Consider the following 24,719-nt stretch of genomic DNA (forward strand, 5'->3'; position numbering starts at 1 on the left):
CGACAAATTGCATTCCACAGATGGCATTATTACAGTTCTCAACTACCTAGGAATAAAATTAATCACAACAAAAAGCCCAGTTTGATTGAGATGTAATATGTTTGTTGACAGCTAGCAAAATCATGCCGGGGTAAGTTGCCAACTTCACAGTCCTGACAAGGAGCCTTGCACGCAGACCAAAAATTCAGCACATGGACCTTTCCAAGCATTCGGAAAACTATGTGCACCATGCACCAATTCCTACTCTGCGTTCCAACAAAAATCTAGCCAATATGCAGATTGAGAAATAATCACGGCTGGAAATGTGCCAGTGTAAGGGAAGTGAGACAGAATTTCCACCCGCTGCTCTGATCTGGCTGTGATTCCAACCCAAATCCCAGGGCCGAAGTCATTTTAAATAACGGGGACAAATGCTCACATCTGTAGCAGCGCATTAGGAATGGGTACTGTTATTTCTTGAATAAAGAGTCTAACCAGATACTGTGAGCTCAAAGTAAAGGTCTCAAGAGTGCCTCTCCAGCCTGTGAGGCCTCCTTATGTACAGGTGCTCCCAAGCTATTGTGGGATTCCTTGGGACTCCAGGGGATGAGCTCTCTGGTGGTTAAACAAGGTATTTACAGGTTTACATATATAACAACACTTCCCATCCCCCAAAGTCAATAGTCTAACTATTTACAATGTGAGTCAATTTGGGGCCTTCCTTTCCCTGGTTGATCTTCTCAGTGCAAATGCTGGTTTTGGTGAGTCATTTGTTGGGCCCTTGCCGGGCTGCTGCACAGCTGGCCTTGCTGGGCTGCTGGGGATGGTGAGTCCTGCTGGGCTGCTGCGGGTGATGGGTTCTGCTTCGTGGTCAACCGTTGGGTCGGTTGCCGCTTGTGTGTGTGTTGGAGGGTCGAAAAAGGTACAGTCTATTGTGGGTTGTTCTGGATAGTCCATGAATCTGAGTTTGGTTTGGTCCAAGTGTTTCCTGCAGGTGAGTCCATTTGAAACTTTGACCAGAAACACTCTACTCCCCTCTTTGGCCACAACAGTGCCGGGAAGCCACTTGGAACCTTGCCCATAGTTCAACACAAATACAGGATGATTAATCTCGATTTCGCGTGACACATTTGCGTGATCATGATATGTATTCTGCTGAAACCGCCTGCTCTCTACCTGTTCGTGTAGATCAGGGTGGACTAACGAGAGCCTTGTCTTAAGTGCCCTTTTCATGAGCAGTTCAGCGGGGGGAACCCCAGTGAGTGAGTGGGGTCTTGTGCGGTAACTAAGCAGGACTCGGGATAGGCGAGTCTGCAGTGAGCCTTCAGTTACCCTCTTCAAGCTCTGCTTGATAGTTTGCACTGCTCTCTCTGCCTGACCATTGGACGCTGGTTTAAGTGGGGCAGATGTGACATGTTTGATTCCATTGCGGATCATGAACTCTTTGAACTCAGCACTGGTGAAGCACGGCCCATTGTCACTCACAAGGACGTCAGGCAGGCCGTGCATGGCAAACATGGCCCGTAGGCTTTCAATGGTGGCAGCGGACGTGCTTGCCGAAATTATCTCACATTCAATCCATTTGGAGTATGCATCTACAACTACGGGGAACATTTTTCCCAAGAATGGGCCTGCATAGTCGACATGGACCCTGGACCATGGTTTGGAGGGCCAGGACCATAAACTTAGTGGCGCCTCCCTGGGTGCATTGCTTAATTGTGAACATATGTTACATTTGTGCACGCAGGACTCTAAGTCTGCATCGATACTGGGCCACCACACGTGGGATCTTGCTATCGCTTTCATCATTACAATGCCTGGGTGGGTACTGTGGAGATCACTAATGAAAGTGTTCCTGCCCTTTTTTGGCACCACTACCCGATTACCCCATAGGAGGCAGTCTGCCTGTATGGACATTTTAAATCTGCGCCGCTGGTACGGCTTTATCTCTTCCTGCATCTCTAACGGGACACTAGACACGAGGTGCACACAGTTTTTTACTAAGGACAGTAAGGGGTCCTGGCTCGTCCAGGTTCTAATCTGTCAGCCGGTAACAGGTGATAGCTCACTCTCGAATGCTTCCATTACCAAACTAAATCTGTGGGCTGTGCCATCTCCACCTCTGTGGTGGGCAATGGCTGCCGACTGAGAGCATCGGCACAGTTTTCTGTGCCTGGCCTGTGGCGGATGGCAGAGTTGTATGCGGACAACCTGAGCGCCCATCTCTGGATGCAGGCCAATGCATTTGTATTTATCCCCTTTGCCTCCGTCTTCGAATCGGTGGGCCTGATGCCGTCCGCCGCAATTCTTCTTCCCAGGAACTCCATTTCAGGCACCAGGAAAACGCACTTCAAGCGTTTTAACCTGAGCCCCACATGATTAGGCCGACTAAGAACCTCCTCCAGGTTCTACAGGTGCTCGACGGTGTCCCGACTTGTAACCAAGATGTCGTCCTGGAAGACCACAGTGCGCGGGACCGACTTCAGCAAGCTTTCCATGTTCCTCTGGAATATCGCCACGGCCGATCGAGTCCCAAACGGGCATCTGTTGTAAATGAAGAGACCTTTGTGCATGTTGACGCAGGTGAGGCCCTTCGATGATTCCTCCAGCTCCTGCGTCATGTAGGCCGAGGTCAAGTTTAGCTTCGTGAATATCTTTCCTCCTGCCAGCGTCGCAGATAGATCACCTCTGGCTTTGGTAGCGGGTATTGATCCTGCAGGGAGAAACGATTGATAGTTACTTTGTAATCACCACAGATTCTGATGGTGCCGTCTTCCTTGAGGACTGGAACTATCGGACTGACCCACTCGTTGAATTCGATCGGCGAAATGATGCCCTCTTGTTGCAGTCAGACCAGCTCAATCTCCACCCTCTCTCTCATCATGTACGGTACCGCTCTCATCTTGTGTTGGATGGGTCGCACCCCCGGAATCAAGTGGATCTGCACTTTTGCTCCTTGGAACTTCCTGATGCCCGATTCGAACAGCGAGGGGAACTTGTTTACGACCTGGGCACATGAGGTGTCGTCGACGGACGAGAGCGCTCGGTCGTCGTCCCAGTTCCAGCGTATCTTTCCCAGCCAGCTCCTGCCGAACAGTGTGGGGCCATCGCCCGGTACCACCCAGAGTGGTAATTTGTGCACCGCTCCATCGTAGGAGACATTTACGGTAACACTGCTGATTACGAGAATCAGTTCCTTTGTGTACGTTCTCAGTTTAGTACAAATGGGAGTCAGGACTGGCCTTGAGGCCTTGCTGCACCACAATTTATCGAAAGTTTTTTTGCTCATTATGGACTGGCTCGCGCCCGTGTGCAGCTCCATTGACACCGGGAGTCCATTTAATTCAACCTTCAGCATTATCAGGGGACACTTTGTGGTAAATGTGTGCATGCCATATACCTCTGCCTCCTCAGTCTGAGGCTCTGGTTCATCATGATCCTCCATGGATCTGTCCCCCTCTGCAATATGATGGTTTGCAGGATTAGCAGGGTTTGTTGCTTGCCTGCACATACGTTAGAGATGTCCCATTGTTCCACAGCCCTTGCAAACGTATCCTTTGAAGCGGCATGAATGGAAACGATGATCACCCCCGCAGCGCCAACAATGTGTTAATGGCCTTGCATTCACAACCCTTGATGGTGCACTCTGAGTCACCTGCGGACATGCAGCTTCAGGCATGTGGGTCCTGCCCTGTACATTACGATTTGAAAAAAAAATGTCTTTGTTCACAGTACTTGCAGCAGCACTCGTGTGCTGAGAGATTTGTTTGGTATTGCCACTGGTGGTGATGAACACCTGGGCTATTGCTATGGCTTTACTCAAGGTTGGGGTCTTTACGGTCAAAAGTTTGCGAAGTATTACTTCATGGCCAATGCCAAGTACAAAGAAGTCCCTGAGCATGTGTTCCTTAGCTCGGCGATGTAACACGCCACTTCCTGGTCTTCAGACCTCTTGTACGTGTAGTACCGGTACCTCACCATCAGAACGCTTTCCTTCGGGTTTAGATGCTCCCTGACCAGTGTGCACAAATCATCAAATGACTTCTCTGTGGGTTTCGCTGGAGCAAGCAGATTTTCATGAGGCCATATGTTGGTGTCCCGCAAACGGTGAGGAGGATCGCCCTTCATTTGGTAGCATTCGCTTCTCCTTCCAGCTCATTGGCCACGAAGTATTGGTCGAGTCGCTCCACAAAGGTTTCCCAATCATCTCCCTCCAAAAATTTCTGCAGGATGCCCATGGTTCTCTGCATCGTTGCGGTGGGGTTCGTCATCTGTATCTCGTCGCCAGTTGTTATGTCTTGAATAAAGAATCTGACCAGATACTGTGAGCTCAAATTAAGGTGTGACCGTAGTCCTTTATTACAGGTCTCCAGAGTGCCTCTCCAGCCTGTGGGGCCTCCTTATCTACAGGTGCTCACAAGGGATTGTGGGATCCCTTGGGACTCTAGGGGATGAGCCCTCTGGTGGTTAAACAAGGTATTTACAGGTTTACATATATAACAGGTACCCCATGCACGATACCTTGCCACTCAGAGAGGAAGCCGGAAGTTGCTTGGGCCAAAGACAAAGTGCTGCAAAGCCCTCAAAGAATGTCGCTTGCTGGTTGGTCTACATCCTAGATCTACTGCTGCAAAAACATTCTTCGCTCTTATTGGAGTGAATCAATATGCCGATGGTGGGTTCCACTTGTGGCCTGGAATGCTTTCTAGATTACTTCCCAAGTCAGTAGGAAGGAAAGATATATAAGGGAGCTCAATATTGGCTGCGGGTTGTTTTCAGGAAGAAGGTTTCTATTTTGATGGGCATTGATACCACATCTAGCGAAGATGGAAGCTATTCTGCTAGGACAGGCTACATCTGAACAGGAAGGGAGCTAATATACTGGCAAAGTGGTTAAATAGGGAAGTGAATATCCATTTAAATAATGAAGGAAGGGGGCAGGGAAAATAAAAAGAATCAAAAAGTGCAAATAGAGATGGTAATAATAGAAGAGGTAAATATACAAATAAAGAATAATTTAGCATAAAGGATAGCGTGAAGAAGGATAATGAGATCGGAGGAGGAAAATCAAATCAACCAGTTATAGCAGGGAAAAGACGGAGCTAAAGGAACAAGGCGTTAGCTTGAACAAAAACATCAAGCAAAGTATAGTTTTAAATATGAACAAAAAAAGATAAAATGCTTGTGCTGCAGTACCCAGACTGTGGGAAATAAACTGTGGAATTGGAATCAATTAAGTCAGGGAGATATAGATATCAATAACACCAACAGAAATTTGGCTGCAAACTGGACAGGAGCGGGAAATAAATATATCAGGAGGGACAGAATAGGTAAGAAAGGAGGAGGAGTAGCAATATTGGTGAAGGAGGGAATAAATGTTGTCGAGAGGACTGATGTGCACAATAAGAGTTTCAGACAGAGTCAATATGGTTAGAGATCAAAGATAAAAAAGGGATTGTTACATTAGTGGGATTGTACTACTAATTGCAGGAGAGAAATTGCAGCTGAAATCTATAGACAGATCAGGGAGATGAGTTATTGTTCTAGGAGGTTTTAATTACCCACTCATTGGGGCAAAGAGAAAGGGTAATGGAATTCCTAATATACATGTAGGATGTCTTCGTTATGCACTATGTTCATGTACCTACAAGGAGAGAGGCATTGCTAGATGTGGTTATGAGTGAAAACAATCAACAAGCAAGGTTGGGAAATGGGCAGTGGGATCTGTCCTTCAAAGTTGTAGCTTGAACTAGTAGATCGGGCTAAAATGCATTCACTGTTAGAGACAGGGGAACTTCAACAGTGAAGAGAGGAGATTTGGAGGGGAAGGGCAAAGAATGGCGAGAGATAACCAGATACAGAGCAAAGGAGCTCGGTAAGGAGCTGTCAGCCCAGGAGCCATCTCTTCCCTAATCATTGCATAGAGCAATGTGTTTTCAGTTTGGTCAATCCTGTATGCCTCTGCCAGTGCTGTAACTGGTAAAGGTTAACAGTGGACATTTCACTTACTGAGTACAAATGTTACCCCAAATATCTATTTTAAATAAACCTTTTGTCCCCAGTTTAAACTGATGCAGACTCAGTCAAGATTTAATACTCAAGCAGTGTCCATTAAAAGATAGAAAGGAGAACTAAATGCCTGAGGTCGACTCAAATTCGTATACCAAACATAAAACAACTGCATAAAGTTCACACAACCCACCCCTCCCTTTTGGATGAATGCTGCAGAGGATCTCTCGCTCTCTCTTAGGCAGTCCCTCGGAGTCAAGGATTTCAGCCAGACTAACACGATCCTTTAAATGATTTGATTTTCCCTCATATCCAACCTAGACAGCATTCCAGGATATCACGAAGACCAAACCCAACATTGAGGTCCCTCAGGCCCATTTCTATACTTGCTAAGTCTATGCTGAGGGGTGGAAAGGCTGCCTGGGATGCACAGACTAGCACATTTCAATATGGTGGCAAAGCTGTGCACCCTCCACAAGCATGTGGATTAAGCACCTGTGAAACACAAGCCAGTCAGAGCACGTGATGTACGACGCTGCATAGCGCTGGAAAAGTACCAGATAATCCGAAACACTTTCCTAGAGACCCATACAGGTCCCCGCTCACCAACACTACTTCTCACGAGGAAGGGCTGACTAATCCGAGGCAGATAACGGAAGCTCAGCATGACCACTCTGTCTCAAGTGCACAATAGTGACCCAATCAATAATGCCCCCTTAAAAATAATCTCTGCCCTAATGTCCAAGTCCCCCCCTCCACAGCTGCCCAAGCCATCAGGTGTGTAAAATGACTGTACAAATATGCACAATTCTGCATCCTCCTGTAAATGCTGTATTGAGAAAACATACTGGAAGCACACCAATATATAAATCTTTTTTTAAATAATTTTCAAAATATGTTTGACTGCAAATGGTTAAATGTTTAACTGTTTCCAGTTGGATTTGTAATCACTGACTTCATAAAATCAAATTTTTATGATTGTTAAAAATAGATAGAAAGGTTACAATAGTGAAATACAGAAACTGCTGATTGGCCAGTGCTTGCAGTGCTTGGTGCACCTTACTGACACCACCACGGTTGCAAAGAGAAGGATGCGACTTCACTTTACTTGATTTATTGCATTCCAGCACACAAACACGACATCCATTTAGCTTCTAAAAAGTAGTCTGAATATTACCTTTGGCTTCAAATGGTTTTCTGTTTCCTCCTGCAGCTAGTTAGGCAATAATATACTCTGTGTGTTTTAGACCAGAGCTTTGAGGATATGCCAGACAGCTGGAAAGAAGATCACTAATGGAGTCTTTCAATCGATTGATTTTTCCTCAATTCTTTGCTTCTGTTTGTGCATAAGCTCATCATTGTTATTCAGTATAACTTCAAGATATTAAAAGAACTAACTAGTGACTCCCTGTATTCATCATCAATAGATGCCCCATATAGATCAGGAAGGTCCCAGGTTTTGATTCGCAGCCTGTGCTGAGTTAGCTGATTTCTGCTGGGCAGTGATAGGAATGCTGCAATTGACCAACTGAAATCATTGGGTTAGAAAGGGGAAATTGGTCAAATGTCCCATTCATTGGGCTCAATTTTGGCCCATTTCTTTTGTCGGCACACTTATCAGAGATGCGCCACTTTTCTCCATTCAAAGGTGCGGAAAAAAAATTCCTCCCCACTTTGGCTGCTGTCCGGCCTCCTCCCTGTGGTCGCGCAGCATGGCCAGTCGAGTCAGGGGTGGAGCCAGTATCTTCCGCCGAAAACAGTGCCGGGACATCTACACATGCGCAGTGGAGTGTCCGCGCATGCGCAGTAACTCCTCGCCCCCAGCCTCTCCATGTCTTGTTGCAGCCGCTGTGTGGGAGGGACCCGATGCCGGCCAAATGTTGTTGTGAGTAGGGGTAATTGATTTGAAGCTTTAATCATCTACAAATCACACCGGGAAGCCACTCGGCCAGAGCTAGGGGCGGGCGGGCAGGAGAACTGATAGAAATCATCCAGGCAGGAGCACTATCAGTTCTCTTGCCCGCCCGCCCCTAGCCCTGGCTGAGTGGCCTCCCGGTGTGATCGATCCAGTATAATCATTGCAAACAAATAGTTGTTTAAATTAGTTGTGAGATTAGGGCAATTTAATTCAACTATCTTTTACTTCTTTTATTTTTGTAGTTTAAGCTTGCATGAATGCTTCCATTTTGTAGTAAATTAACTTTGAAAAGTTTGTCATATGATGTCTTGTACAGCTGTTTGATCCTATTCACATTCTTTAGTCATTAAGTTTCTTTATTAGTGACCAAATTAAATTTTAGTCTTTTCAAACTCACTTGGCCAGGACTAGGGGCAGGCGAGCAGGAGAACTGATAGTGTTCCTGCCTGAATGATTTCTATCAGTTCAGCTGGCCTCCCGCCCCTATCCCAGGCCGAATGGCCTCCAATGTACCTACCTGCGCTGATTTCTTAACTCTCTGCAAGGGTTTTCTGAAGTGGCCACATAGGCTGGCCTAAGTAGATTTGGAGTAACTATTAGCTGGTCAAAGTTGCCTAAATGGGCAGAACTGGCATAGGTGGTTGGTAACGCCCCCTTTTGAGAAAAAAAAAATGAAACTAAAAAAATGGTAACTAACACACTTACACTGGTGCAAATTGAATGTGCAAAATGGGGATTTTTAAGTTACGCCAGAAAAATCAAGTTACTCCAAAAGAAACGGAGCAACTCCTGGCCAAAATTGAGCCCATAATCACCGTACAGGGACAGTCCTTTTGTGTTTGAAAGCGGCACTGCCTCGATCACTGCAGAAGACAAAGAGCAGTCCTAGCCATGCATCGTGTTTATCAGGATGATGTCACAACCATCTGATGGGAGAATGACCAGGCAAAAAAAAAATTGTATTTTTAAGTTGATTTGTCACTTTTATTCGTGTTTTGCAAAGAGAGAGAAAAAAACAAATTTGCTGAACAGTTTTCAATCAAGACCTGTATAAGCCCGTTCCAGTACCTCAGACTGCTAGGAGTGCAAGGTGAGGGAGACAGCAAGAATCAAAACAGAGAAATATCTTTTTAGCCCATCATAAGAAATAAGAACATAAGAAATCGGAGCAGGAGTAGGTCAATAAGATCATGGCTGATCTGATCATGGACTCAGCTCCACTTCCCTGCCCACTCCGCATAATTCATTACTCCCTTATCGCTCAAAAATCTGTCTATCTCCGACTTAAATATATTCAATGACCCAGCCTCCACAGCTCTCTGGGGCAGAGAATTCCATAGATTTACAACCCTCTGAGAGAAGAAATTGCTCCTCAGTTTTAAATGGACGTCCCCTTATTCTAAGTCTATGTCTCCTAGTTTTAGGTTCCTCTATGAGTGGAGAGATCCTCTCTGCATCCACCTTGTCGATCCCCATGATTATCTTATAAGTTTCAATAAGATCACCTCTCATTCTTCTGAACGCCAATGTGTATAGGCCCAACCTACTCAACCTATCCTCATGTCAACCCCCTCATCTCCGGAATTAACCTAGTGAACCTTCTCTGAACAGCCTCCAATGCAAGTATATCCTTCCTTAAATACGGAGACTAAAACTGTACGCAGTACTCCAGGTGTGGCCTATACAGTTGTCAGGACTTCTCTGCTTTTATACTCTATCCCCCTTGCAATGAAGGCCAACATTCCATTTGCCTTCCTGGTTACTTGCTGTACCTGCATACTAATTTTTTGTCTGCTCCTTCCATGCATCATTGGATAGAATATATAATTTGGCCTAATTAGTCTGTGCTGGTGCTTATATTTCACACGAGTCCCCTCCCATTCCATTTACTTCACCTCAGCCTTACATAAGAACATAAGAACAGAAGAAATAGGAGCAGGAGTAGGCCATTTGGCCCCTCGAGCCTGCTCCACCATTCAATATGATGACGGATGATCTGATCCTGGCCTCAACTCCATTTCCCCGCTTGCTCCCCATAACCCTTGACTCCCATATCGTTGTAAAATCTTTCATCTTAAGTACGTTCAATGACCCAGCCTCCACAGCTCTCTGAGGTAGAGAATTCTAAAGATTCACGACCCTCAGAGAAGAAATTCCTCCTCATTTCCGTTTTAAATGGGCGACCCCTTATTCTGAAACCATGCCCCCTAGTTCTAGATTCCCCGATGAGGAGAAACATCCTCTCTGTATCTACCCTGTCAAGCCCCCTCAGAATCTTATACGTTTCAATCTTATCCAGATTTGTTGTACAGCTCCCAACAACTCCCAATAACTGTGCTTTTCAGCATATTTTTCTATTCCTTTTCTCTCACATTATCATCTAGTTTCCTTTTGAAAGCATCTAAGCTATTTGTCTCAACACTTTCTATGATAGTGAGTTCCACATTCTAACCACTCTCTGAGTAAGGAAATGGCTCCTTATCTCCCTTACATTTATGCCCTCTAGTTTTGGATTCTCCCACAAGTGAAAACATTCTCTCCACATCTACCCTGTCCAACCCATTCATAATTTTAAACACCTCTATCAGGTCTCCTCTGACAGCCCCAACCTGTTCAATCTTTCCCAATAGCTGTAATCTCTCAGTTCTGGTACCATCCTTGTAAATCTTTTTTGCACTTTCTCCAGTGCTTCTATGTCCTTTTTATAGTATGGAGACCAGAACTGTGTGCAGTACTTTAAGTGCAGCCTGACCAGGGTCCTAAACAAGTTTAACATTACTTTACTACTTTGAATTCTAGACCCCTAGAAATAAATCCTAGTACTTTGTTAGCATTTTTAATTGCTTTGCTGGCCTGCGATGCTACTTTTAATGATTTGTTCCCCTGTATCCCGAGATCCCTTTGCTCTTCGACCTCATTCAGTTTCTTACTTTCTAAGCCGGAGGCGATATTTCTGTTTTTCCTACCAAAGTGCATCACCTCACATTTATCTATGTTAAAGTTCATTTGCCACTTAACTGCCCAGCCTGCAAGTTTTCTAAAGTCTTCTTGTATTATGTCGCACTCTTCCTCGGTTTTGGCTATACCTCTCAGTTTGACGTCATCTCAAATTTTGATATTCAGTTACTTGTTCCTCAGTCCAAATCATTAATGTAAATTATGAATAACAGTGGTCCCAGCACTGATCCTTGTGGAACACTGTTTTCTACCTTGCTCCAATCTGAATAATTACCCTTAGACCCTACATTCTGCTTTCTATTTTTAGTCAATTGGCTATCCATTGAGCTATTTTTTACCTGAGTCCACATGCCCTAACCTTTGCCATGAGCCTTGTGGCCTTGTCAAAGGCTTTTTGAAAAGCTTTGTACAATAAATCATATCATTGACCCATTTAACCTTCTGGGACATAAATTTTGCGAAAGATAATCAAATAAATCTCACATCTCTGCTGTTCTAACCTGGTCTGCTGTCCTTCAAACAGCATCCACCCCAGCAACACAGGAACTGTTTATTGCATGTCATAGAAACATAGAAACAGAAAAAATAGGTGCAGGAGTAGGCCATTCGGCCCTTCAAGCCTGCACCACCATTCAATAAGATCATGGCTGATCAATCCTTCAGTACCCCTTTCCTGCTTTCTCTCCATACCCCTTGATCCCTTCAGCCATAAAGGCCATATCTAACTCCCTCTTGAATATATCCAATGAACTGGCATCAACAACTCTCTGCAGCAGGGAATTTCACAGGTTAACAACTCTCTGAGTGAAGAAGTTTCTCCTCATCTCAGTCCTAAATGGCCTGCCCCTTATCCTTAGACTGTGGCCCCTGGTTCTGGACTTCCCCAACATCGGGAACATTCTTCCCGCATCTAACCTGTCCAGTCCCGTCAGAATCTTATATGTTTCTATGAGATTCCCTCTCATCCTTCTAAACTACAGTGTATAAAGGCCCAGTTAATCCAGTCTCTCCTCATATGTCAGTCCAGCTATCCCTGGAATCAGTCTGGTGAAACTTTGCTGCACTCCCTCAATAGCAAGAACGTCCTTGCTCAGATTAGGAGACCAAAACTAACACAATATTCCAGGTGGGGCCTCACCAAGGCCCTGTACAACTGCAGTAAGACTTCCCTGCTCCTATACTCAAATCCCCTTGCTATGAAGGCCAACATATCACTTGCCTTCTTCACCGCCTGCTGTACCTGCATGCCAACTTTCAATGACTGATGAACCATGACACCCAGGTCTCGTTGCACCTCCCCTTTTCCTAATCTGCCACCATTCAGATAATATTCTGCCTTTGTGTTTTTGCCCTCAAAGTGGATAACCTCACATTTATCCACATTATACTGCATCTGCCATGTATTTGCAAATTCGCCTAACCTGTCCAAGTCACCCTGCAGCCTCCTCACAGCCTACACCGCCACCCAATTTAGTGCCATCTGCAAACTTGGAGATATTACACTCAATTCCATCATCTAAATCATTAATATATATTGTAAAGAGCTGGGGTCCCAGCACCGAGCCCTGCATCACTCCACTAGTCATTGCCTGCCATTTTGAAAAGGACCCGTTTATCCCGACTTTCTGCTTCCTGTCTGCCAACCAGTTCTCTATCCACGTCAATACATTACCCCCAGTACCATGTGCTTTGATTTTGCACAACAATCTCTTGTGTGGGACCTTGTCAAAAGCCTTTTGAAAGTCCAAATACACCACATCCACTAGTTCTCCCCTGTCCACTCTGCTAGTTACATCCTCAAAAAATTCCAGAAGATTTGTCAAGCATGATTTCCCATTCATAAATCCATGCTGACTTGGACCAATCCTATCACTGCTTTCCAAATGCGCTGCTATTTCATCTTTAATGATTGATTCCAACATTTTCCCCACTACTGATGTCAGGCTCACCGGTCTATAATTACCCGTTTTCTCTCTCCCTCCTTTTTTAAAAAGTGGTGTTACATTAGCAACCCTCCAGTCCATAGGAACTGATCCAGAGTCGATAGACTGCTGAAAAATTATCACCAATGCATCCACTATTTCTAGGGCCACTTCCTTAAGTAATCTGGGATGTAGACTATCAGGCCCTGGGGATTTATCAGCCTTCAATCCTGTCAATTTTCCTAACACAATTTGCCGCCTAATAAGGATATCCTTCAGTTCCTCCTTCTCATTCGACCCTCGGTCCCCTGGTACATTAGAAAGGTTATTTATGTCTTCCTTTGTGAACACAGAACCAAAGTACTTGTTCAATTGGTCTGCCATTTTTTTGTTCTCCATTATAAATTCACCTGAATGCGACTGCAAGGGACCTACGTTTGTATTCACTAATCTTTTTCTCTTCACATATCTATAGAAGATTTTGCAGTCAGTTTTTATGTTTCCGGCAAGCTTCCTCTCGTACTCTATTTTCCCCTTCTTAATTAAACCCTTTGTCCTCCTCTGCTGAATTCTAAATTTCTCCCAGTCCTCGAATATTTCATCATCTCAATCTATAACTGTCCCTTTAATCACCAATCCCATTTCCAATCTGATATTTACCCAATTGCTTATGAAAATAATGAATCATCTCAGGAATTGTTGGGAGTCTACACCACATATCCACTACTTCGTGGAGGGGAGGGGGGATTCCTTCTCATCTCTGATACATTAGATTTTATGTTGAACTCTATAAGGAGGACAAAAACTGGTTCCTGAAACCGTAAACAGCAGCATCAGTGCGATAAACGGTACTCATGGTGTAGAGCATCAAGATATAAAGCACTGTATGACGGATTCGCAAGTAACACATTGAGAATCTTGCTGTAATTAACAACCAAATGTAAATACAAGTAGCTCAAGCAGAATACCAATGGGGTCTCCCATTTTCTACAAGATGCATTCGGCTCATATCCAGTCCAGTATATCACACCATAACTTTGGTTTTATGAGTTCTGTGACAGGCACTCAAGAAATAAATGGGGACAGCTCATTAATAATGAAAATAAAGTTGTTGAATTAGAAATCCAGCCAAAACTGCTGTCATTGTCATTACTCCTGTGACTGCACATCGCCATTTGTTTAGTATTTTGTCAAATAAAGCTTTACATTATGTAAAAAAAAATTAAATATTGTGGTACTTCCTATTAACTGCATTCTGTTCCCTAACATCCAGTTTGACATCCAGTTCTGGATGAGCAGAAATTTTCTCCAATTGAATATTGGGAAGACTGAAGCCATTATTTTTGGCACCTATCACAAACTCCGTTCCCTAGCCACTGACTCCAACCCTCTCCCCAACTTCTGTCTGAGGCTGAACCAGACTGTTCGCAACCTTGGTGTCATATTTGACCCTGAAATGAGCTTTCTACCACATATCCGCAGCATAACTAAGGTCGCCTATTTTCACCTCCGTAACATCGCCCACCTCCGCCCCTGCCTCAGCTCATCCACTGCTGATGCCCTCATTCATGCCTTTGTTACCTCTAGACTTGACTATTCCAATGCACTCCCGGCTGGATTCCCACATTCTACCCTATGTAAACTAGAGGTGATCCAAAACTCGGCTGCCCATGTCCTAACTCGTAACAAGTCCCACTCACCCTTCATCCCTGTGCTCGCTGACCTACATTGGTTTCCGGTTAAGCAACGCCTCGATTTCAAAATTCTCATCCTTATTTTCAAATCCCTCCATGGCTTTGCCCCTTCCTATCTCTGTAATCTCTTCCAGCCCCACTACCCCCCGAAATGTCTGCACTCCTCTAATTCTGCCCTCTTGAGCATCCCTGATTATAAGTCACTCAAACCATTGGTGGCCGTGCCTTCAGTTGCCTAGGGCCCAAGCTCTGGAACTCCCTCCCTAAACCTCTCTGCCTCTCTAAATTTCTTTCCTCCTTCAAGATGCTCTTTTAAAACCTACCTCTTTGACCAAGCTTTTGCTCACCTGCGCTAATTTCTACTTATGTGGCTCGGTGTCACTTTTTAAAAATCTCATAATACTCCTGTGAAGTGCCTCGAGACGTTTCACTACGTTAAATGCACTATAGAAATACAAGTTGTTGTTGTTATTGTTGTTAACAGGCGTCTTCAAAGTTTATAGATTTTTGTGGGAGTATTTGAACTGTAGTAATTGAAAACTGTTTTGATGCCAAATACAACAATATGCTTTTGATTTGTAAATAGTTCATAACAATCGAAGAGCAGATGTGTGTGTCTTTTTCTAATGTTGGTTTCACCTGTTCCCTTCCCAAAAATACAATAAAACTTCAGCACGATAAGAGTGCACAAACTGTATGCAAAGTGTATGTTTGGAGTAATTTTATGGGCCCACACTGTCGGCTCACATAGTCTTGGGCAGCAGGCACTCTAATTTGGAATGTGTACTCCCAGCAACATGGCCTCGTAAAATAACCCTTGCTATACCCAATCTACCCTCTGCTAATGATGTGCCCTGGAAAAGCACTCCCTTTGCTACTGATAATGAATTTCCCCACTTCCCACACCAACCACCTTACGTCTTCTTCTCTGAGTGATACTGCCGATCTTATGATAACATTCGTAAAATGTGAACAATTTTGTGCTGTAGCCCCAACCACTAGCAAATGGATTCAGCTGCCCAAAGGGCTCCTTACAACAAGCAGAATGAGAAGACCTTTGCCCTATCAGCCTGGGCTGAATTAAACCCCAAAAGACAGAAGTGAAGGATTAGTGCACTACATTATTTCACCACTCACTCTCCCATTATCATTTTATAACGTTGCCCTGGAGGCATGTTACCGGATAATGGTCTCACTTCAGCATTTGTAACTGTGCACACACACACTTTGGTTTTTTATCAACATCCTAATGAGCATACTAAAACCGCCCTGTAAGAATTGGTAAATCTTTTTTTATTTGTGGAATGAAAGAGTCACGCAATCTTCATGGTACTTTGGTGATAGTGAAGTTGTTCACAAGTGAAACAATGAGATATAATGTGACATGATTTAACTTGTCACATATTCTGTTTGCAAACAAATAGAGTAGACATTTTGTTTCACAAACACACGGCCTGTGTAGCTAGAAAATAAAAGGATGTTTTGCTTACTTTGAGGGGCATTTGCCCTAAAGGCTAGGCTGATCTTTGTTGCCCAGCTGTGACAATTTCTGGCCACAGGTAATAATAGTTCATAATACAAAGCCCTTTTTTTAAACCAGACGTAAGCATTTCGTGGGCATTCGCTGGGAAGCAGTTGGGCAAGTAGTCCAACTCTCAACCAGCAAATGTCCATTTCCTGCGGCTATGGATGATCTGTCAAGCTGAAACTTCACAGATCGTAAGTTCCAGATTTCCGCGCATGCGCAGCTGTGCGTACATGGCCATAGGCCGCAGAAAATCCGGGCCAATATTTTTAAACTGCAGACTTACAATTAAAGCTGTGTTGATGGTCAAACAAGTAGAAGCCGATTGTGGGAAAGGTGTTCGGAATTCAAAAATTGCCTGTGTTTGGGTTGTAATTTAATATTTTATGTGTAACTGTTCAGATTATTTTTTTTAAAGGATACCTTTGTCGCAAACCACATGTGGTCCAATATCCAATATTCTGTATGGTGATCAAAGGGCAAACCTGACTGCAGAGGTAGGTATCATTTTACAAGAGCTCTTGCATCTATTTGGCACAGCTAATCAAAGCAGCAAGGCCATATCGTTAGAAAAAAAACACTTTTTTTCTATTAGAATTAACATTCCATTTAACATTACAGGCCTGAAAATCCTCAGGCCTGACTCACTCCTGCAGCAGACCAGGAATGCTGCTGACCTCTACTCCTGACTCCGAGGTTCCGGGGTCGGGGTGGGCTGACATATTTAACATATTTTGGGTTGGCACCCATGACACTATATGACACATCTTGGGCGCCTGCTAGTGGAGTGGGATGGGGAGGAAGATGGGGTGTTGAATGGACGATTGGGGTAGAGGCTGGTGGACCTGCTCCAAAAGTTAAAGCTCCCCAGCTGATGCTCCCTTTTATGAGAAGGCCAATCAGAAATTGGTAGGCAGCAACTCCAAGGCCTTCCACTCCATGATCTCGGGAGTTCCCACTTCTGTCGCAGCAATGGTATCAACAACAACAAATTGCATTTATATAGCGCCTTTAATGTAGTAAAACATCCCAAGGCGCTTCACAGGAGCGTAATCAGACAAAATTTGACACCAAGCCACATAATGATATATTTGATAGATGACCAAAGGTTTGTTCAAAGAGATAGTTTTTAAGGAGCGTTTTAAAGGAGGAGGGAGAGGTAGGGAGGTGGAGAGATTTAGGGAGGGAATTCCAGATATTGCTGGGCAGAAGTGAGGTGGGAACCTTGGGGACTTCAGCAAGGAGAGCAGCCTCACTGTTGAATTTGCTCAAGGGGTCCTTGTGACATCAGTGCCATGTATGAAGCGGATGGAAGTTCTGCCAGCCCAGGCTTATTGGAAAATCTTAGTTGCCCCTCTTCTGGATGGGAAGCTGGAATTTCTGGGATCCGCCTGATTTCTCTCCCTGCTTTACCCTCCCATTTCGCTCCGCGCCGCAAGGAAATTTGGGGCCTGTTTTGTTTTTCTGTTGTTTTCTTTAAATATTTTTGTTTGAACATTCGGGTAAGAAAGTCCTCTGTGTGCTATTTGAAAGTAATAAGTTTGTGTGTTCAGGTGAAATTCCTCTTTAATAAAGTTGCTACCCCATTTATTTTAAATGGGTTGTCAGCTTTGTTAAAATGGCAATTGTTGAAATTTCTGTCCCAGGTGTGATGTCATCATTGATTGTGCAAGGAAGTTAAATTAATGTCAGCAGATAGACAATTAACCTGGTGGCAGTCATTTCAGCTATGTGTATTGATTCTGCTTCGCCAATGTTGGGCTCAGTACTTCATCAAGGCAGTTCTCCTGCTGATTATGTCAATTGAACTCAATATTTAAAATAAATAATGTTATCAGCAATAAATTTTGTACAATCAATTGTAGGCCGAGAAACTCTGGAGTTCAGCGCCAGCCGTTAAGGCCAGTTTTGATGAAAAAATGGCATCTGACTCTCTTCCACTTGCTTCCGGCGAGTCCCATGATGGCCGCCATTTTCGGCAGGTTGGCAGCACTCGCTAGAGAATAGAAATCAGGCAGATCGAGAAGTCAATGAGTGTGCACGCTGATTTGACGCACGATTTGCCATTTTCCAGCTTGCCGCTCCACTTATGGCCCTCTCTTAATCACGTCCAGCTGATCCAGCGTTCCGAGGAAGGAGCCTCCAGCTGTGCTAATTAATAGGATCATCAATAGCAACTTGCAGCTTCTCAGTTTTACTGGCTCTGTCTAGGTTCCTGCAACTCTTGCAGCTTTCTAAACTTGTTTAAAGTTGCTGAGGCCACAGGTAACGTTGCTGCAAGTGGAGAATGCCTTCATTTTCATTTAAAGGCTTCTGCTCATACCGCTTGCTCACAGTCATTGGGGCTCTACTTGCAGTCCCGCTGGCGCTGAAGTGTTTTCAGGAGAGGGAGCGGAGCAAAGGCTGCCACTCACTTAATGTGCAGTTGTTGTGCTACCATGCCAAATGCATCATGATGATGAATGCCTGCTAAATTGGCAGCAGTCTTGACGCCTTCACCCTGTGCCAGTCCAGTGTGCCAGCAATCTTCCAGTCACTACGTCAAACCTGAGGGTGACTGCTCGGAGATAGGGGCTATCTGCTCTGCGCCTGGGTCATGACTCCCCTCTACAACCCAACCACCTGTGCACAGCACTCATACAATGACAGCCATGCTATCACCAGGAAGATCATCGAACATATCATCGGGGTTCTCAAGCAATGGTTCAGCTGCCTTGACTGCTAGGGAGGAGCCCCCCAGTGCTCACCAACAAGTGTGTCCCATTTCGTGATGGTCTACTGCATACTCCACAATTTGGCCAATATGAGCACAGCCCTTGCCACCAAGGATTGTAGGACCACCTCAGGGGGAGGGAGAGGAGGAGGTGGAAGAGGAAAAGAGCAAGTGGAAGAGGAGGGAGGGAGAGGCAGGCAGTAAATCCCCGTTCCAGTGGGATGTCCGTGAGCGCCTCATCAGACTCCGATACCAGATCCCCATCATACCATCCCTCTGTAATGGAACATCACAGCCTCCTACTGGGCACAACGCTGAAATGAGAGCCACCACAAAACTCACATCCCAAACAAAAATCGTAAATTTATCCAAATGCAATCAAAATGACAACATCAACTATTCACTCGTGTGCTTTCCCTTAGTGTCTGTTTCTCATGTGCCTGTAGCTACTCCAGTGCTCCTACACAGTGCTCCCCCAGTGGCTGCAGCATGGCTGGTGGAAGGCTGCTGACTTTCAGTGGGAGATGATCTCGACCAGCTCTGGGCCCAGAAGGCCTGGCTGGAGACTGCACCACCACAGCGTGGGTGGCAGCAGTCTGGGCTGGCTGGCCAATAGGCAGCGGCAAGGACAATGGCAGAGTAGCAGTGATGGGAGTAGGAATGCTGTCCTCCTGAGAGAGGAGAGCAGGTTCTTGCTCCACGGAGCCACTGCCACTCCCTCCGGACTGTACCTCAGCATTCCTAACAATCTGTTGGAGCACAGATTGCTGGCCTCTTGCAAAACCCAGCAAGCCCCTTTCAACACTTGTAAACCCAGCGATGACGGCAGCAGTCTGAGCTAGCTTGGCAGCCAGCTGAACCTGGAGAACAGTCTGAGCTTCCACTGCAGCACTGAGACAGTGATTCGCTTCTGTGCTACAATGGAAGCTGCAAGATTGCTCATTACACCCAGCACCATCTGTGGGTCCACAAGGCCTGGAGTTGTCTGTCATTTCCATCCTGGAAATCATGGGCTTCAAACTCCACGCGAACCCCCGTCCCGTGTTGGAGTCGATCTCCTCCATGCTCCCTAACACTGACCAGAGACTGTCTGGCAGGCTTACCATTCCCGGGATGGCAGGACTGACATATGAGGAGAGACTAGATCGACTGGGCCTGCATTCACTGGAGTTTAGAAGGATGAGAGGGGATCTCATAGAAACATATAAAATTCTGACGGGACTGGACAGGTTAAATGCAGGAAGAATGTTCCCGATGTTGGGAAAGTCCAGAACCAGGGGACACAGTCTAAGGATATGAGGTAAGCCATTTAGGACTGAGATGAGGAGAAACTTCTTCACTCAGAGAGTTGTTAACCTGTGGAATTCCCTACCGCAGAGAGATGTTGATGCCAGTTCGTTGGATATATTCAAGAGGGAGTTAGATATGGCTCTTATGGCTAAAGGGATCAAGGGGTATGGAGAGAAAGCAGGAAAGGGGTACTAAGGTGAATGATCAGCCATGATCTTATTGAATGGTGGTGCAGGCTCGAAGGGCCAAATGGCCTATTCCTGCACCTATTTTCTATGCTTCCATGTTTCTATGATGCCTACATGTAGTCGCTGGAGAAATACCACCAACGATGCTGCCGCAAGATCCGACAAATCCCCTGGGAGGACAGAGGCACCAACAGTAGTGTCCTCAAACAGGTCAACATCCCCAGCATTGAAGCACTGACCACATTTGATCAGCTCCGCTGGGCAGGCCACATCGTTCGCATACCAGACATGAGACTCCCAAAGCAAGCGCTCTACTCGGAACTCCTTCACGACAACCAAGTCAAAGGTGGGCAGAAGAAAAGTTACAGGGACACCCTGAAAACCTCCCTGGCAACATCCCCATTGACACCTCGGAATCCCTGGCCAAAGACCACCCTAAATGGAGGAAGTGCATCCGGGAGGGCGCTGAGCACCTCGAGTCTCATCGCCGAGAGCATGCAGAAATCAAGCGCAGGCAGCGGAAAGAGCGTGCGGCAAACCTGTCCTACCCTCCCTTACCCTCAACGACTATCTGTCCCACCTGTGACAGGGACTGTGGTTCTCGTATTGGACTGTTCAGTCACCTAAGGACTCATTTTTAAGAGTGGAAGCAAGTCTTCCTCGATTCCGAGGGATGGCCTATGATGATGATGATGATGAAATCGGAGGTCTCTGGTTTGATTTTTGCTTTCTTCTGAATCTGCATTTGGGGCTCTACAATTGGTCCTTATTGTGGCCCTTGGTTTAGGGAAAAATAAAAGATGGGCCTGGCCAGTAACCCCTGCTGGAATGTGAGGGGGTATGGATGTTGTACGAGGATAGAATGAGGGTTTGCTATGTTGCCATCCATGCTCAATAGGAACATGTCACCGCCTGGGCTTCCATATGCAGAATGGTGACATGGTAGCAGAGGCCTGTCAGCAGCCTGCGAGACTGCAGCCAAGCAAGTAGTCATGTCTTCAGGAGAGGAAGCAAGAAAATTGAAAAGAAAAAACAGGCACCTGAAAATAAAACATGCCTTTAAATATCATTGCATTGTATTGGGCGAACAAAAGAAAATCTATTCATCCGTACATTTAATCGATATCTGCAGGATACAAATAACCCTAATTAAATGTGGCAGGATACATGGAAAAAAATACCAAAAAAGTCTTAGTTAAGACTTGTTAAGTTCACAAGACAAATGTTTCTTTGTGTATGAATGGTATCCTGGGACTTGTCCAGTTTTATTCAATAAAAATGTAATTAGTCATGTTGTTCTGTGGTGCTTGTTTTCCTGACAGTTCTCAGTGTGGAACTGTGTGATGTAACTGACTGTTTGCCAAAGCAATGTCATGCTTCTGTGCTGTCTTTTTCAGTTTACAATGGAGGACCTTGTGACAAGTCCAGCTATCAGTGTTTACCCCTGGCACACTCCGTGTAAGGTAAGGTCAGATCTAACTATTGATAAAAAATAGTTTTACTAAGTTGGGGTAAATAAACCGTCCCATAATGTACCTCATTACTAAGACTGTGGGACCATAAAACAGTTAATATTTTTATTGTGTAGTCTATTCTGAAACAAATGTAAAAATGAAATTAAATTCACTGGGCTTGGCAAGAGGATGTTGCTAAATGTAGCCACAAATTCCCAGATATCTCAGATCCATAAATCACTTGATAGTGAAACAAAAAGAGGTTCCAAATATGTTTTCCTAACATCTCCCAAAATGCAGCATTGGCTTAATTTTAATTTGGAGGCGGGTAGGCAAAGCTGGGAGAACAGGATTCGCTCAGGCATGCCAAATTTAACAGCAAGGCCTGATTAGCATTTCAAAGCACCGGTTCCCGCCTGCACCGGCCAGATGAAGAGGCTGACTGGCTGTCGGGCGGGTAGGCCAGCAACACTAGGCCGCACAAAATAGCGATGGAGGCATCATGGGCTGTGGTCGGAGGCCGGAGGAGGAATAGGGGGAAGGCCGGGAGGGCGATGGGAGGGGGGGGGTGGAAGGTGGAGGTTGGATGCCAGAGAGAGGATCAGAGGTTGGAGAGAGTATTAGGAGCCGATGGCCGAGTATCGTGGGCCAGAGGGGGGAGTGGAGGCCTCAGGATGGGTTAGAGGCCTCAGTGGGAGGGAGGTTGGAGGCCTCAGGGGAAGGGGGGGAGGGAAGTCAGAGGCCTTGTGCGGGGGGGGAGGGAGTTTGGAGGCATCGGGGTGGGGTGGAAGTGGTTTCGGAGACCTCAGGCTAGGTTGGAGGCGTCAGGGGGGGGAGGTCGGAGGCCTCGGGGGGGGGGGAGGGAGTTTGGAGGCCTCAGGGAGTGGTGTGAGGGGGGGGAAGGAAATCAGAGGCCTTTGGGGGGGGGAGGGTGTTTGGAGGCCTCGGGGAGGAGGTCTGTGGAAAGATCGGCAGTTTCGGGAGGGGTGGGGGGAAATGTCCAATCACGTGGGCTGGTTAAGACAGAGACACTGGATCCAGCAAATATGTGGAAAGGTATTTACCTCCTGGATCCAGCAGCCCTTGTCTCCCTTTAGCTGGCGGGTTCCTTGAGGCCCGGGAAACCAGCCCACCCACGGTTAAATTTGAAATGGTAGATCACCGTGAGGCACGCCAGCCTCATTATAATATTTAAATAGAAAACCCATCTCCTGGGAGTGAGTTGGTTGCCCACTCCATGTCCCATCTCTGTTAAAACTGGAAGTGGGTGGATTGGAGATGAGTTGGAGGAGAGTTGGGGTCGGGATTCAATGTTTTAACTCTTTAACCTCCCATCTGACCCCAACTCTCCTGTTTTTTGGGGTTAAAATTCTCCTTGTACTGTCTGCAAAAGTTGATAATACTGATTTTGTCTACAGTAAATGAGTTAAGACACCATGATCGCATTTAATTTACCAAAAGGTAATTCTGTCAGTGAACTCCAGATTAGGATTTGACATTTCGTCATTGTTCATCCCACAGATTCACTTAATTTTGTGTTTTTAGCTGTACTTGTGGTCTGGAGCTGGAGAGTATGGGGTGTGAGCACACTTGGGCCTAGAAATTCACTCACACCAGCCTGCTGGTGCGAATTCGGTACAGGAAACAATCCCTGTACCACAACAGGTAGGCCGGAGGCCCAATATTAGGTATGGGGAGCTGCAGACACCTGCTGGGTGTCCCTAGGTAGCTCGCCAGTGGAGATGTCTTGAATTTCTCTGAATTGTTATGGATACGGTAAAAAGTGATGACTATCCTATTTGCCTATCTAGATGAAAATGTTAGCTGAGCTAATTAGCACATGAAAGATCACAGCTAATGTCATAGGGATTTTATAAACTGGAAGAATCATTTTCTCAAGTCTAATCACATAATGAATATCAAAACATGGAATATTCAAACTTCCTGGATTACAGCTAATGGAGGGTAGCTCATGAAAGAAAATATAGATTTTAGGTGTAGCAGACTGTCCCTACATTGGTTCAGGCCAGAAGATAACTCAAGAAAAAATGTTTTTAAGTAGTAAGTTTGTCATTTCTTGTTCATTTTACAGGTGTTTTCTAACGTATCAAATGCACCCATTTCCTTTTCCAACCCTCTGTATGAAGGTAAAACAGGGACCAGGGTGGCACCAAAAGAAGGAATTTCTGGAACTTTGCAAATGGAATCAAATTAATTCTAGAAACAATTAAAATTGAATACACTTGCTTATAAAATTGTGAATCTCAGAACTAAGTTAAAAAAGTGATGATGATGTTCAAAAATGATTTGTACTATAATAAAAAAAAGTAATTGTCTTTCTGACAACAACTGCAGGAATGTTTATTCTGAGTAAATAAATAAGTTAAAGTTTTTTGGTAAACTTCGCTACTTGAAATCATTATGTAAGGAGATTAGGTTTGTGCATATCCATGCAGTAGGATCTGTGACTATTTAATTACGTTGAATTCAAAGGCTTCCCTTGCTGATCATAAATTGAACTGATGTCATGTTTAATGTGAGCATTAAAGAGGACCATGTGCTGTAGTACATATGGAATGTATCATTAAGATAGAGGCTAGAGGAAAATAAAACTGTGCAATGACATAATTCTAAAAATTATATAGTTGGATGTATTCAAGGTGAAGCCGATTGGATAGTAATGTTAACAAATCATCATATTTCTCAATTTACTGCATGTGTCTAATCATATTGTCATTAAGGTGCACCATTAATGTGTGAACAGCACCAACTGTACGTGTATTTGGCAACTTTCAATAATCATAGTCAATACACAGACTCCCATCTCACCCATTTTACCTTGTTGTCTTTTCCATCCTTCTGCCTATGTTATGACCTGCTTTGACAGCTTTGTATTCATTATTATCATAGTGTGTCCTGCCCACCTCAGTGTTTTACTGATACTGCCTGTCCCTTCTTCGTCATCTACTTTCTCTGCTTGCTCTTTCTGAAGCTCCTGTTGCAAACACTTGGTCCACGATATCAACCCAAGTTTCCGGCAGGAATGAGGCTGGTGAGTGCTGGCGACTT

General features: G+C 45.0%; 1 protein-coding gene across 1 annotated transcript in view; it reads left to right on the forward strand.

The window, feature by feature from the left end:
- Positions 1 to 23,865, forward strand: part of LOC139264152 (MAM and LDL-receptor class A domain-containing protein 1-like) — an 886,997-nt gene extending 863,132 nt beyond the window's left edge. Inside the window, exons 38-40 of the mRNA XM_070880238.1 lie at positions 16,424 to 16,502; positions 21,594 to 21,659; positions 23,743 to 23,865. Of these exons, the coding sequence (XP_070736339.1) occupies positions 16,424 to 16,502; positions 21,594 to 21,659; positions 23,743 to 23,865 (268 nt within the window). The remainder of the gene's footprint in view (positions 1 to 16,423; positions 16,503 to 21,593; positions 21,660 to 23,742) is intronic.
- Positions 23,866 to 24,719: the final 854 nt, after the last annotated feature.

This window comes from Pristiophorus japonicus, chromosome 5 (genome assembly GCF_044704955.1).
Source record: "Pristiophorus japonicus isolate sPriJap1 chromosome 5, sPriJap1.hap1, whole genome shotgun sequence".
Classification (NCBI taxonomy): domain Eukaryota; kingdom Metazoa; phylum Chordata; class Chondrichthyes; family Pristiophoridae; genus Pristiophorus; species Pristiophorus japonicus.